This window comes from Triplophysa dalaica, chromosome 2 (assembly GCF_015846415.1).
Source record: "Triplophysa dalaica isolate WHDGS20190420 chromosome 2, ASM1584641v1, whole genome shotgun sequence".
NCBI lineage: Eukaryota > Metazoa > Chordata > Actinopteri > Cypriniformes > Nemacheilidae > Triplophysa > Triplophysa dalaica.
Window position 1 is genome coordinate 10,717,628 of NC_079543.1, and position 12,299 is coordinate 10,729,926.

At 40.0% G+C, this 12,299-nt stretch overlaps 1 protein-coding gene across 4 annotated transcripts in view; it reads right to left on the bottom strand.

Annotated features, from left to right (window-relative positions):
• Positions 1 to 12,299, bottom strand: part of LOC130434362 (teneurin-3) — a 578,467-nt gene that overhangs the window by 52,323 nt on the left and 513,845 nt on the right. For 2 of the 4 annotated variants that reach the window (XM_056764479.1, XM_056764508.1), the window contains 3 exons: positions 2,493 to 2,516; positions 1,482 to 1,502; positions 197 to 343 (listed from right to left, as the gene is read on the bottom strand). In XM_056764479.1, coding sequence (XP_056620457.1) covers positions 197 to 343; positions 1,482 to 1,502; positions 2,493 to 2,516 — 192 coding nt within the window. The remainder of the gene's footprint in view (positions 1 to 196; positions 344 to 1,481; positions 1,503 to 2,492; positions 2,517 to 12,299) is intronic. The other 2 variants (XM_056764490.1, XM_056764500.1) reach the window with 1 other exon arrangement.

A 12,299-nucleotide genomic window follows, 5' to 3' on the forward strand; every position in this document is an offset into this window, starting at 1 on the left:
AAACCTGACAGTTGTTTTCTAAGATCACTTTCATACGCACATTTTACTGTATCCACCAGGGTTTTTTTCCTCGACCTGATTATCATTGACAAATATTTATGTGATATTTCCATATGCATTTCCATATGCATTTCATTTCGATGAACACCATTTAAAATTCGGATTTCAATATCCAGCCAGACACTGGTGACCTCACCTCCTTCATTGTCCTTGCCGTCTGCGCAGAGCGTCTCCATGGCAACGTCACAGCCGGCCCCTCTCCAGCCTGGTTGGCAGACACAATGCCAGCCATTCTGGTCCAGCGTGCAGCGACCATTACTGTTGCACAGACCTGGGCATCCCTCTGCAGAGATAGACAAAGCCGTCATACACTAATAGGGACATGCATGTGTGTTCTTGGAAGTGATTGAGTAATGTATGTGTGTGTTTTATCATTATGTGGCTGATATTGAAAAATAACAATGTACTGATGTGTTTCAGTTGCCATTGCAAACTGTCATACGTGGGGGTACAGTGTTTTCGACTTGTGAAACACAAAGAAATGAAAGGTTATCCAAACAGATACACTGAGATTGTTGTGAATGAGAATACAGGTTTAGAGGCGGACATAGACTGACGCTGGACTACGAACAGGCCTAGTGAGATGCAGAGAGGCTGTAGATTCACATGGATGTAACTGATGCTTCTCTCAACAAGCAAGATCCAACCAACCAATTGAAAAGGCATATATTTATGGGAAACTTAAGGTAAAACCTGAAAAGAAAAAAGAACCGATTCAAATAAAAACACATAAAATTTAGTAAAGAAAATAAATTAAACGAAAGAAAATTGAATTTAGAAAGAGAGATCCAAGGAAGTCATATATTGTGGAAGTTAGGGAATTATACATCTATGCACAGCATCCATGTGAAGCTACTGCACACAGAGAATCCCAGTGGCATAAAGTATAGGGTGGACGTCTGAGCTGGCGGGAGAGCATGTGCCTCCAGCGCTATACTTTCTGCACAGGTCACATTCCGCCGGACGGAATCAGAGGAAGCGAGAGAGGCCAGGGCAGGGCGGGCGGGAGGGAAGGGCAGGAGGGGAGGATTGTGGTAGCAGCTAGGCTAACAAACACCAGGGATCAGGCCGCGGGATGCATGGAGACAGGACCCACAGGATTCCCAAACAAAACTCAAGGATCACAGGTGTGTTTGTATCTGCAATTAGGTGTGTGTGTGTTGTGGGTCTGTGTAACTTGGTCAAGACAAACGATGATGAATTTGGCAGATAAAAAGACAACGATAAAAACAGTGTGGAGACTGAAACATAGACACGCTGACAACGTGCTTCAAGACAAATAACAGGGAGGAAAAAGAGACACGGGGACAGGAGAGAAAGAAAGCCAGACAGACAGACATAAAGAAAGAAAGAAAGAAAGCTCAGAGAGACAGTGGGGTGATTGCTTGTGACAGTCTCCCTGGGGCTTTGGTATGCATTACCTTTAAATCCTATCCTCTCTCCTATTATGGGGCCGGGAGGGAGGAAAAGTCGGGAAAGAAAATGAACAAAAAAAATCTGAGCACTTGAGTCCAAGTAAAGGACAATTCAGAACACGAAAAACACAAAGGATAAGAGAGAAAGGAAGCTAATGACCATAAAGAGAATGGAAAGAGGGCTTTGAGAAGAAGGAAAGCGAGATGTTGAAAGAGGAGAGGGAACTGTTTTGAGTTTGGACGACTCCGTCTGGAGGATTGCCACAGTGTGTATATAGTGTTACTCAAGGCATGAATGCCATGTCTGTTTAGCATTGTATGAGTGAGAATATGAAAAGATAAAAGCAATATGAAATGTTCAAAGAGTGATAAAACATAATAAAACAAGTGTTCAAAGATACAGCTAACATATTGAGGTTTTCAGTAGACGTACCAAAACCACCCCTTAAGATAAGAAACATCTTTCGGTTTAAAAAAAACTCTGAAAGTTCTTGGCGGTCTGATGTGCCATATGCCTTCATGCGAGTCTGAAATCACACTTGGCTTAGCACTGATTTAGCCCTGTGAAATCATTTCCAAAAACACCTCAGTAACAGTAAACAAGAATACGCTAGCTTCTCTTCTCTTACATCCGTGTATTTTGCCAGCTCTTGGTTCGTTATAAAACAAACACCGCTGATCGTCATTTGCATGCATCTCCCAAAAATCAGGTTTTAATGAACTTGAATGCAACTCTGAGATGCTAAAGTGCAGATGTGGCGCTGCGGTGATTTAGTCGGGAGTGGGGTGTTTGTGCAAAACTTGGAACATTAGCCAAGGAGAGCGCTGAGGACATTGGATTGGATTTCTGACAGTCCCAAAAAAGAAGCCAATGAAGAATCACAATAATAGCAGAGGAGAGGGAGAGAGAGAGAGAAGAGGTTATTAATGCGCCATAAAAATGTCATAAAGACCTCAATCCGGGACACAAGAGCTCAAGGGAAAGAAAGAGAGAGGAGGAAGAAAAAGACACAGTACCTTGGACATACGTCTCTGGGTGAGCTTTACAGGGAGCAAAGAGGAAGAAAAGAAAGAAAGACAGGATGTTAAAAAGAGGTGGAACAAACATAGCCACTCTGAAACACACAAAGAAAAACAGAGTCAAACCATTTCAGCCCCTGCTGGTCGATGCAGGAATTACACCATCTCGCACCAAAACGCATCTTTAATCGTTGATAAGTATCTTTAATTGTCATGCACAGTAACACATTCAATAATTATTCACATGTCCTCCTCAGTATTCGCTGAGCACTTCTAAATCGGTTTTCGACCACGAGACGCTATCACTCAAAATGCATGAGGTAAATAACACAGGTATCATGGGATTTACAATATTGTCAGGATAGCGTACCGAACGGGGCCTTTCATGCTAATTGGAAGTGATTGGCATGTGGCAGATGAATTCTGCTGTATGTGTGCTATTTCACGTTTCACACTGTCATCACATCAGATCTTTTATCCTTGAGGCCCTCGGTGTGTGAGGGAAATACTATATGCCCCGGTATGAGAAAAAACAAAAGAAAAGACAAGCGTGTGTGTGCGTCTCTGTGCTATAAGCTCTAAATCCTCCACATGTGTGTACATGAGAAATCATCCCCTTCCTGTGGCTAAACGAAATGGCATCTGACAAGGCTTATGGAGAAACCCCGTTAAGCGTGTCAAAATATTACATATGCTGAGTTACATTAAATCATAACAAATGAAAGGTCACCTTTTAATTTGAGCATAAACAACGCAGTTCAGACGTAATAAATGCTTTATAGCTTAAGAAACCTATATGAACAGAGGGTGGGTGTGTGTTAGATTGATCGAGAGGTTGTGTCTGCGTGTGAGAGAGAGAGAGAGAGAGCAATGCATGCTGATTAAATTCCTTGGGTGTCTTGTTTCCACACACTGGAAATCTGGAGCAGGTTTTTTTTTTTACTTGCATTGTTTCAGAACCACCATTACATGGCAACCCAACACGATACCAAAAAAACCCTCCAAATCAAACATTAAAACATTTTATTATTACACCATACTCTGCTTTAATGATTTGTAGCGATCTGTTCAAACCCCATGGCTTCAACAGGTTGCTGGTTAGCACTAGCATGTTCTCCAGCATGGCCTGCTAGTGTGCTGGTGTCCCCACCGGGTGTTTTAATTAGCTTGACCAGCATGATTTCTTCACTTAACTAACTTGATAAGAAAGTACATGCTGGCTGGCCAGCTTCACCAATTATAGTCTGCACGGCTGCAAGGGTTCACAAACTAGGCCGACAACAAACCAGTAATTATCAGTCTGGAAAAGCACAGAACTTCACTAAGCACTAAGTTTATGTTTATAACAGGCTTGTCTGAAACCGCGGTCTGCACAAACCATGTTTGTCCTTGTTGCAGTTGGACAATTTCAGGGTTACGGGTGTGACATTTTGCGTTATGGATGTGACATATCAACTCTGGGAAAATGCATTTGTTAACAAAATATGGAACCATCTTTTCATATTTACTAAACCCCTGTTGATGGAGTCTAAACATCAGAAAAATATCAGTCTAAACTCTGAGTTTTCTGTTTCAAAAGGGAAATAAAAATGTGTTATGGATGTGACAGAAGAGGACAATGTTTCTGAAAGACTACATACTTTGTAGGATTACTTTGAATGAAAACGCCCAAACCAGACGAAATAATACCCAACAAATGGAGAAGGGAAGACTCTTTATAGACCCCAAAATAGTAACTATATATTAATATTCATATGCCCATTTATGAGGAACATGTACCGTATCGGAAGTGACAATTCTGAAAGTGACAACTACCTTACTGTGGAAAATCATTTTAAAAGTGCTTTAAAACTTTATTTGAGACCTCACATTGGTATTTAAAGCACCAGATGTTGACATCAGTTCTATCAGTATTGTGAAACCCTTTGGTAAAAATATTTGTTTCATGCTAAGCTTAACATTTGCATGGAATTGCCTAGTTGCACCTGTATTTTTTGTAGTCTGAATCATGTTTTGTTTTACATTGCGTAGTTCTGTGTGTGATTTTCAGGAGGATTGGATGTCAAGCAACCTGTCCATGTTGGCATATGCTTGAATTGGCTAGCGGGTAGCAAGTGACGGGCGAGTTTTGCAAAACACTGTAGAATTTGACGGCTGAAACAGACTTTGGCGTAAACAACGAGAAAAAAGAAAGCTTTGTTTTATCTCTTTTGATAATCCTATTTATTTGTCTATTCGAGCTATCCTATATACACATCGGTGCATTTAGCATTGTATCCGAACAGAGCCATTTAAGGGTCGCGATCACTCAGTTAACAACCACCGATCCCGAGCGTAGACAGCTGTGGTAGATCGGGTGCGTATCTACCTAATTTTACACAGCGGGTTATAAAAACTCAAGCGAACACATGCTCTAAACTGGAAAGTTGCCAGTAAGGGCAGCCAATTACTGCCTAATTACGACAAAGTTTCGTTCATTTACATTGACTGTCCTGAGGGGAAGATATACAGAGTTAGAAAGGAGATTGAACGGAGAGAGCGAAGGAAAAAAAGGCAATCATCCCCTTATGGACATCAATGCTTCATTATTTACGTGCGCATTCAAAGAGCTCTGATTAAAGTGACATTAATCTGGAAACAATTATACAACACGTCCAAAGCGCTTCAATCACTGCTTCTCAAAAGTGAGGGAGAGAGCGCCTATATTAATTTCCATGATCCTAATTGTTATGCGCAGCCACATGGCGCTATACATGCCCCCACAGCTGTAGGTATAGCTGGTCTGACACGGAGGCCAAACATGTGTCTTAATCACGCTCGTGGGCATCCCACAGAACCAATCAAACGTTAGCAACATGTCAGCCAACTGCCCGCTACTGTAATGATAGCATGGCACACGACGCCACCTCCGCCAGTGGAGAACCGGCTCTTTTCTGTTTCTCTTTCACAGGCTGTTTGGATTAATGTGCTGTGAAAGGGCTTTTCATTAATTAGTGATTGAGATGATAAAGCGTGGATAATGATTTGTAGATGTACAGTCCATGCTGCGTTACTGCTTTAACCCTCTATCTGACGTGATTCGATGTGAGGGAGAATTGAGGACACTGAATGAGAATGAAGTTGAGCGTTTGCGCGCGATTGCACGCCTGCAGGGTGTGCTATTGATTTCTTTGTCTGCGCACGTGTGCGTGTGATAATAAATGAGAGGTTCTGAGGGACATGCGTTAAGGCCTGTTTGCGCATTAGTGTTGGTGAACTTTAAATGTGTGTTAGTCTCTGAAATTGGTAAACATGAAGAAAGTATAAAGACTAGACCACTTTTAGAAAAAGGAATGAGAAAATCGAAATCCTAAATAACCTTTATTCTAGGAAAGAACCTGTATGCTCATCAGCTGGACCTACCTGAAAAATGTTGGACAATTGCAGTTGGACAATTTCAGGGTTACGGATGTGACATTTTGCGTTATGGATGTGACATATCAACTCTGGGAAAATGCATTTGTTAACAAAATATGGAACCATCTTTTCATATTTACTAAACCCCTGTTGATGGAGTCTAAACATCAGAAAAATATCAGTCTAAACAAGAGTTTTCTGTTTCAAACGGGAAATAAAAATGTGTTATGGATGTGACAGAAGAGGACAATGTTTCTGAAAGACTACATACTTTGTAGGATTTCTGTGAATTAAAACGCCCAAACCAGATGAAATAAAACCCAACAAATGGAGAAGGGAAGACTCTTTATAGACCCCAAAATAGTAACTATATATTAATATTCATATGCCCATTTATGAGGAACATGTACCGTATCGGAAGTGACAATTCTGAAAGTGACAACTACCTTACTGTGGAAAATCATTTTAAAAGTGCTTTAAAACTTTATTTGAGACCTCACATTGGTATTTAAAGCACCAGATGTTGACATCAGTTCTATCAGTATTGTGAAAACCTTTGGTAAAAATATTTGTTTCATGCTAAGCTTAACATTTGCAAGGAATTGCCTAGTTGCACCTGTATTTTTTGTAGTCTTAATCATGTTTTGTTTTACATTGCGTAGTTCTTTGTGTGATTTTCAATCGCTCAATAACCTTTCTTCTAGGAAAGAACCTGTATGCTCATTAGCTGGACCTACCTGAAAAATATGTTGATTTTGCCAGATTAAAGATAAATATCATATAATATAATTTCCCCATCTTTTTGACACGTTTTTAAACAGTTTGGATCATTTTTCTCAAACTATACTTGCACGACCAGTTAATTGCTGCCAGGGGGCGTCATCAAGACGACCGCAGAGCCAACAGATTTGCTCCAATAACTTTTCTTCAAGTCTCTTCTCAGTTTTTCAGCCCGTGAGTTCGTCAATTTTGTATGCACTTTTGTATGTGGCCATATCTGCTTATGCATATGCACAAGCGTATCCGCACACACAAAGCCGCTCCTGCGGGGTTGATTGATGTGTGTGCACAGCTTGCTGTAATCCATGCCTTTTCTCACAGTAAGAGTTGTGTGGCTGATGAATGATCTGGAAGGGCCCAAGGCCTAATGAAGCATACAAGTCTTAATAAAAATCTCAAATGTCTGGCAGTGAAGCCTCTGACAAGCCCTCTCCAGAAAAAAATGCTTTTTTTCAAGTCATAAAGAGTCTTTAAGGAGCCATTACAAAAGAAATGCTCCAAAGAAAATGGGCTATGCTAGCATGGGTCCTTTTATGTTTCAGAACATGCTTTATATATTCACATTATAAAACAGGCCAACGTTGTGATTTATCGTGCTTCCAAACCTATTAAAGTAAACGCTTGAGGTCAGAGGATGTAGAGATGATTAGAAAAGTTACATCCAAGCAACAGGATTTTATTTATTATAACTATATGCATAGTTTTTTTTTTGAAATATGAATTACTGAGCATGTTTTCTTCTATCAATGTTTCTATGGTCTGTTTCTTTCTTCACACAGTATACTGTCCATCATACTCTATATAGTTCATACCTGTCAACATTTGGGTACCAAAATACGGGAATACATGTGATGGGGGGGGGGGGGGGTTGTGGGTTTGTGATGTGGTTGCGGGGGTGTTGTACATGGCATGTTTTTATTGTTTGTATTATTTATTTACATGGATGGATGGATTTACCAGTGTTTGCATATTGCAGTTATTATTTACAATAAATGCTTATGGTCACAGTACGAGAAATATAAGAAATAAACTCTTGTCTGGAGAACACAACACTCTTTTCTTAACACGTTTAAAAAATGTAACAACAACAGCTAATAAGACATACTTTAAAAACTACGAAAATACTACCTGTGCAGATCAAGCTATTGTAACACTCCAGCCTGTGTTCCCCTTGTGTTCTGCCTTATTCATTGTTTTCACCTGTCCCTCATCATTGTTAAATGGTCCCGCACCTGATTCTGTTTTCCCTGAGTGTTTCCCCTTGTATTTGTGTGTTCCTTAGTTCTTTGTCGAGTATTGTATTGTAAAACCTGGTTGTGTCTCCCGTGTTCTCCTACTCCTGTGTTTGTCTTATGAAAACCCTGTGGATTGTACCTGTCCCGTCTCCGTTTGTCTTCATCCGTCTTCCCGTGTTACAGCTATAATGTAATATTAGACTCTATTGCTGCCTGTCAAAGCTCTGGATGGAACGACCTCGAGTGAGCGGACACAGACTGTGAGGAGGGAGGCAAATGGAAAACGCGGAGTGGAATATGCGGACCTTTAGCGGTGTGAAGAGAACGTTTTTTAGCGGGATGTGAATACTCTCTACTCCACTTCGGCTACCGTTCAGTCTCACCTACCAAAGAGCGCCTCAGCATGTGAGGGCAAATGGGCAGAGGCTCAGATTACGGAGCCACCCTCCTGTTCACGGGTTTCAAAGGAGAAAAAAATGAAATACGGGAGTTTTACGGGAGAAATATCAAAACGGGAGTGTGGCGGATGATGATTGATGAAGATGAACAGGGAGTGTTGATAGTTAAGATACATTCAGTGTTGTGGTTCACTAAGATACATCTACTAAATGTAGCTAAAAGCAAAATGGTGCATTTTATGCTGCACAAATATAGCTGGATACTAAACCTCAGTCTCTAACTGTAGCTAAACTCACCAGATGTAAAGCAACATAGCTGAGGAGTGTTGTCAACAACTCATAACAACCCCTGAAATAACCAGCAATCTAGAAAAGAACATCGGCAAGAGAAAGCGCAGTTGGCTGAAAGTCTGTTTTTGGTGTCTGTGTCGTGAGAAATATTTCCCTCTTGTGCCTGCATTTTCTTTCTTTTTTCTCTCTCTCCCTTTAACTACCTAATCATCTCCAAATGAATAAACAAATCTGTGTCATACTAAGCTAAATCAAACAGTCATCTCTCTTAAAAATATGCCGCACTGTCTGGCTAAAATATGCAGTACAGGTTTAATGCTCAAGTTCTTTTATTTCGCCCATTTCTCATCCTGTTTATACTTTGTATTAAAATTCATCTGATTCAGTCGCAAGTGGACTGTGTTGAATACGAGTGTAAACAATCAGTGACTGCATCATCACTCAAACCCCAGTCTGAGGTTTTACACTTGGCCTGTTATGTTACGCTTGTGACAAAAATAATCACCTGAAAATTTGGTAAAGCCCATAAATATTCCGACTTTCAAAGAACATTGTCAGTACCGTGCATGCGGCGACACTGATAATTTGGATAAAAGCATCCGCTAAATGAATGCAGATCGTGAGAGGCGCGTACATCTGGAGGTTCATTTAATACAGTTTCCTGACTAAAATAACAATGAGCTTTCTGCTCAAAACGTCACGTCTGTGGCTAAATTTGATTTAAGAGCAACAGTGTTTTGGCTTTATCACTTTATCGACATGCAGCAAAACACTGACATGCGTGATATATGTAGTCACAAAATCGGAGATGTTTCCTTTGACAAAATCCAATCGCAAGAAGTCACAGAGCTGCGTGGTAGACGTCTTGTAATACTAGGTGTAAACAGGAATGTGTCTCGGCTGACTACTTGTGATCGAATGTTAATACCAAGTGTAAATAGGGCCAATGTGAGCAGACTGTTGCTACGGCAACAGTGAGCGTTTACATTTCTAACATCAATGACGTCACAAGCATTTCCCACTCTCAAGCATGTAAACAAGAAAACAGACACTCCATCAAGTCAACCAAATTGCAAAGCTAATGTGCTAACGCTGCCTAAATCAAAAGCGTCTAGTTTAGAAAACAATTAAAGCCGCCATCTCACATCTTCTTTTTAACAGACTCTCCTCTTCAGCTTTCAGCTTTTTTATTGTAGGTAAGGCACTGCAGGTGCTGAAAAATGACAGGAGCTACTGTACAGGCTGCTGCGCATTTGTGCACCTCTGACGCCCAAATTAAAATGTAGCGGTTCATTCTGAAGGCGCTGAGGAATCGTACCTTATGAAAAGAGGCCCGGTCAGATTTGAACAGATTTTTTTCTTCTTGCAAAAATTGATTTTATTTTCCATTTTAATTTGCATTCATAGTTCTGACCCACAAACTAACAGACACATACTGTTGCAATACTGTAAAAAACGGCCAAACATTCTTAATATTTAATAAAGAACAAGCCGTAAATCAAAAGTTTTTGATGTGTTTTGTATTACAACTTTGATATATATTGTAAATGTCTGGGTGCTGCTGGTCAGTATGAAAGCTGTCATACCTGTGTCTCGGTGTCCGTGTGAAAGAATGATGATGCAAGTATGTGGAAATGCAGGGGAGATGTGTGTACACACACACTGTGAAGAGGTCTAATGAGACTGAGTGGGTGTAAAGGGACAGAGAAGGTCACACACACACACGCACGCGCACACACACACCTATATGGAGCCAAGAGTCCCCTTATCTCAGTCTGACACACATGATGTATGAGGTACCATAATTCTTTTAGTTCCCTCTCATGCTCTCTCTCAAACACACATACACACGCATACACAGTCCACCTCTTGCGATGCATGCGGACAGCACAGAGGGACAAAGTCTTAATAGAGATGTATCCAGCTATCCAAAGTTTCAACTGTAAACACAAGTGTCAAAATGGATCTTAATTTATATTATAAAACCAATTTCATTCAAAATCATCATGGCTGTCGCTTAAGAGAAAATAAAAATGTAAATAAACAAGTAGCTATAAATAACGCGCAAGATGAGGCTAGGTCTAGAATTTTAACAGCATGAAATTTAATCAAAAGTTACATGTTTGAAAACCCCCAGAAAAACTCACTACAGGGCCTTTTTATGACACTTTTGGTTTATTACCTGAAAAAAGGGACGCCTCATCAACAATTCATTACAGCACGTAAAAACTTTAATGAAACTGTCAAATTGACCAATCTATTAAAAAACCTCACTGACGTTTAATTTCAAATATATTTTCCTGAAGGCTTATAAACAGCCATTTATAATCTTTAAACTTTAAACCAACAAGGTCATTAAGTGATCGAGCTGAGAAAGCTGTTCTACTCAGTAAAGTTTGGAGTCGGGGTGAGTGTGGTGCGTGGGTGGCAGGTTCGAACAGAAGAGCGTGACAGCATTACGTGCTAACCGTGCTAATTTGGAAGACGAATAGCGAAACGCTGGCCAGATTCTCATAATGCTGCCCGGCGAAACAGGCCTGCTCGCTAACAAGGCCGCGTACCTCCATCGCTCGTGTTGAGTAATGGAGCAGCTGACGTACCCTGCTGAGAGCTGAGCTGGTGGAGGATGTAGCCAACACGCTAACAACATGAACAGATTTACTGACTGGAGGTTAAGCGACTGCCCAGCAACATGTAGACGTTTGAGTTTGTTTGAGAAGAAACAAGACTTTACAACATTCATGTTGTAATTGTTATTGTTAACAAGTTAGTGAACTTATTTTGCCTTTCTTGTTATAGGTACAAATTAAAAGGACAGTCCACCCTTAATATATAAATTCTTTCAACATTTCCTCACCTTTGAGTTGTTCCAAATCTGTATACATTTCTTTGTTGTGATATACACAGAGAAAGATATTTGAAAGAATGCTTATGATTAAACAGATCTTTGACCCCATTGACTACCATAGTAGGAAATGCTACTTGATTTTTTTGTTCTGTTGAACACAAAATAAAATATTTGGAAGAAAGTAGGACAGTTCTGGGGCACTTTTGACTACCATTGTAATTTTTCCTACTATGGAAGTCAGTGGGGTCCAAGAACTATTTAGTAACAAGCATTTATCAAAATGTTTTTCTGTGTGTTCAACCAAACAAAGAAATTTGTACAGGTCTAGAACAACTAAAGAGTGAGTATTTCATGACAGAATTTTCATTTTGGGGTGAACTGTCCCTTTAAATCTGCATGACTACAATGAAAAGCCCTATCACATGTTGACTATAGGATGTTGGTGTGCTGTGTCCACATCAGTTATTTTACCTCTACATTTTATATGTTAACATACTTCCCATCTGAAACAAAAACAACAGAAACCATCTCATGGTTTCTATCAAAATACTACTATGAACAATTGTTTTTTTAATTAGACCACTAGAATTCCTTTTTAAGGGTGTTTTGGGCAGTTGACACCATTATAGTTTTCATCAAAGCCAACACAATTCCCATTACATCCATTACATTTTCTATTGTGATTTAGTTAGTGTTCTGTTGTTTTTCAGCCAAGTTGGTTTGTGGCAAAAAAACATCCAGGCCAAAGAGACAATGGCCAAACCAAAACCAGTCGGCATACATCTTTTCAGCAGGAGCAGTCCTAACATTCATGCTAATTATGTTCTGATTTATTTGCAATTTCTCAATTCATCTC